At 37.6% G+C, this 2,788-nt stretch overlaps 1 protein-coding gene across 1 annotated transcript; it reads left to right on the top strand.

Moving 5' to 3' along the window:
- LOC133251864 (olfactory receptor-like protein OLF4) lies at positions 1-1,037 on the top strand. Its single transcript, XM_061424621.1, has one exon. The coding sequence runs from the start codon at positions 66-68 to the stop codon at positions 1,035-1,037; it is 972 nt and encodes a 323-aa protein (XP_061280605.1). The 5' UTR covers positions 1-65.
- The last annotated feature ends 1,751 nt before the right edge of the window (positions 1,038-2,788 follow it).

Below are 2,788 nucleotides of genomic sequence, written 5' to 3' on the forward strand. Positions count from 1 at the left end.
GTAATATCAATTTGAGTGAAAGTTATCATGTTATACACATTTTTTCCCAATAGTCACATCATCATATGGAACCAGAGAACAAGACACAAATTTCACAATTTCTCCTTCTGGGATTCTCAGAGGAAACAGAACTGCAGCCCATCATATTTGGGGTTTTCTTCTCCATGTACCTGATCACTGTGTTTGGAAATCTGCTCATCATCCTGGCTGTCAGCTCAGACCTCCACCTCCACACCCCCATGTACTTCTTCCTCTCCAACCTGGCCTTTGTAGACATCTGTTTCACCTCCACCATCATCCCAAAGATGCTGCAAAGCACTCAGACACAGAGGAAAGTCATTACTTATGAAGGCTGCATCGTACAGGTTTATTTTTACTTACTTTTTGCAGGATTAGATGACTTCCTCCTGACTGTGATGGCCTATGACCGGTATGTGGCCATCTGTCACCCCCTGCACTACCTGGTCATCATGAAGCCCTGGGTATGTGGACTGCTCCTTCTGGTGTCCTGGATCATGAGTGCCCTGTTTTCCTTGTTACACAGCTTAATGGTGTTGCAGCTGTCATTCTGCTCAGACTTGGAAATCCACCACTTTTTCTGTGAAATCAAATGGCTGATCCAACTTGCCTGTTCTGACCCCTTTCTCAACAACATAATGGTGTATTTTGGATCTGTAATTCAGGGGAGTGTTCCCCTGACTGGTATCCTTTACTCTTACTCTAAAATTTCATCCTCTATCTGTGGAATCTCATCAGCTAAGGGGAAGTATAAAGCATTCTCTACCTGTACATCTCACCTCTCAGTTGTCTCCTTATTTTATTGTTCAGCCTTAGGAGTATACCTTAGCTCTGCTGCTACCCACAGCTCACACACAAGTACAATTGCCTCGGTGATGTACACTGCAGTCACACCCATGCTGAACCCCTTCATCTACAGTCTGAGAAATAAAGACATAAAGAGGACTCTAAAAAGATTCTTTGGAATGGTAACATTTATAAAAGAGCCATTTGTCCTTGGGCTGAAGGACATGGGCTGAAGAACTGCCCATGATAGCAGGGCTCAAAGCCTCATAGGCACATATGTGATTCTTTGATTAGATTGTGATAATAGCAAAAGCTTCTTCAATTTATTGCCTGATATTTCCATTTCTTTGATTTCAACTTCTCTATACAATTTTAAAAACATCCTTGATTAACTTTGCTGTTCTCTGTTATCTAAGTTGTTTCTTTTGTCACTTTTCTATTCTCTCAAATTGATTCAAAACCTCATGTGAAACATATATGTAAATTTCCATTTATCTCATGAGACTTCACACATTTCTTAAGAATATTCTTCTGAAATGATACACTATATACTAAACTTTCTTTCTTTTTACTAAAGGAATCATCATGAATTTTGCTACTTCTATGGGAAAAAAAAACTACCTTGGAAACCAAACCAATTATATAATTTCATAGAAGAATAAAATATGAAAATACAGTCTATCACATTTTAGTTCTTCATATCTTGGAAGGTCACTACCATAACTGCTCTTCCCAAAAATGTAAATGTTAGCAGGTAGTGTATTTCATAATTGGTCATCTGATTTTACTCCCTAACAGTGTACTAGTCTCTATTTATTAATAGCTCAGTGTCCACATTGCTTACAGGAGTTACTGGTAAAACTGAGCATCAAACACACGACTCTGATTGGCATCTATGTGAAACAAAGATTTCAATAAAGAGTTTGACATAAGACCTAGAGTCATAGAAGACCTTAAGTATGAGTTAGCAAAAATTTGTGTCAGGTTATATATTTGCAAGAGATGTTTTCATGGTGTCCATTTACTTATTGATGTATACGATTTAGTGTCTGTTTGTAAAGGGGTTTATCGTGGAGGTGAAGGATTTTTTTGGGGTAATTATATCACTCTTCTTGAATATTTCCATTGTTGCCTACAAATAAATGACTCCTTCCATTGCTGTACACGAAATATTTCCCCCATTCCATTTCTGTGATAACCAGTAAAAGAGTTGTGAATGAATAATTTAAATATCATATTTATATGATGTACATGATATATATAATATTATATAGATGATATATATCTCCAAATTATGGCTCTCTAGACTTAAATTTCCATCTAGTCCTGTGATAAAGGCACAAGTTTTTCACAAACAAGCATATCCTTTTAACCTTTCTTGCTTACCTACAAGGAAATCTAAATGGAATCCCTTTTTAATAAAATTGTATGACATAATCACAACAATTGCCTTTCCTTCAGTTCTATTCACTTGGACTGTAGTATTAGTTAGCTGTTGCAACATAGCACATCATCCTAAAAGCAATGATTTAGTGTAATGAATCTTTTATCTAATGAGTTTCTATGACAGGGAGTTGATCTGAGTTATGATTGTTTCCTCATGGGTCTATTGTCAGCTGTCAGGCTCCATTTTGTGTTTTAAAGGCTCCTCCACGATGGTGTGTGCAGTTGTAGTGGTCTTCTGTCTTGAACAACTTTATGTCAATTTCTTCCTTTTATGTAAGTAGGTTAGTCTTTAGTTTATCATGGATCGTGATTAGATGAGAGTTGTACCATAAAAAGGGCTGAGCACCAAAGAATTGATGCTATCCAACTGTGGTGCTGGAGAAGACTCTTGAGAGTTCCTTGGTCTGAAAAGAGATCAAACCAGTCAGTCCTACAGGAAATCAACCCCGAATATTCAGTGGAAGGACTGAAGCTGAGGCTGAAGTGCTAATACTTTGGCCACCTGATGCAAAGAGTCAACTCATTGGAAAAGACCCTG

This window comes from Bos javanicus, chromosome 7, assembly GCF_032452875.1.
Source record: "Bos javanicus breed banteng chromosome 7, ARS-OSU_banteng_1.0, whole genome shotgun sequence".
In the NCBI taxonomy this organism is placed as follows: domain Eukaryota; kingdom Metazoa; phylum Chordata; class Mammalia; order Artiodactyla; family Bovidae; genus Bos; species Bos javanicus.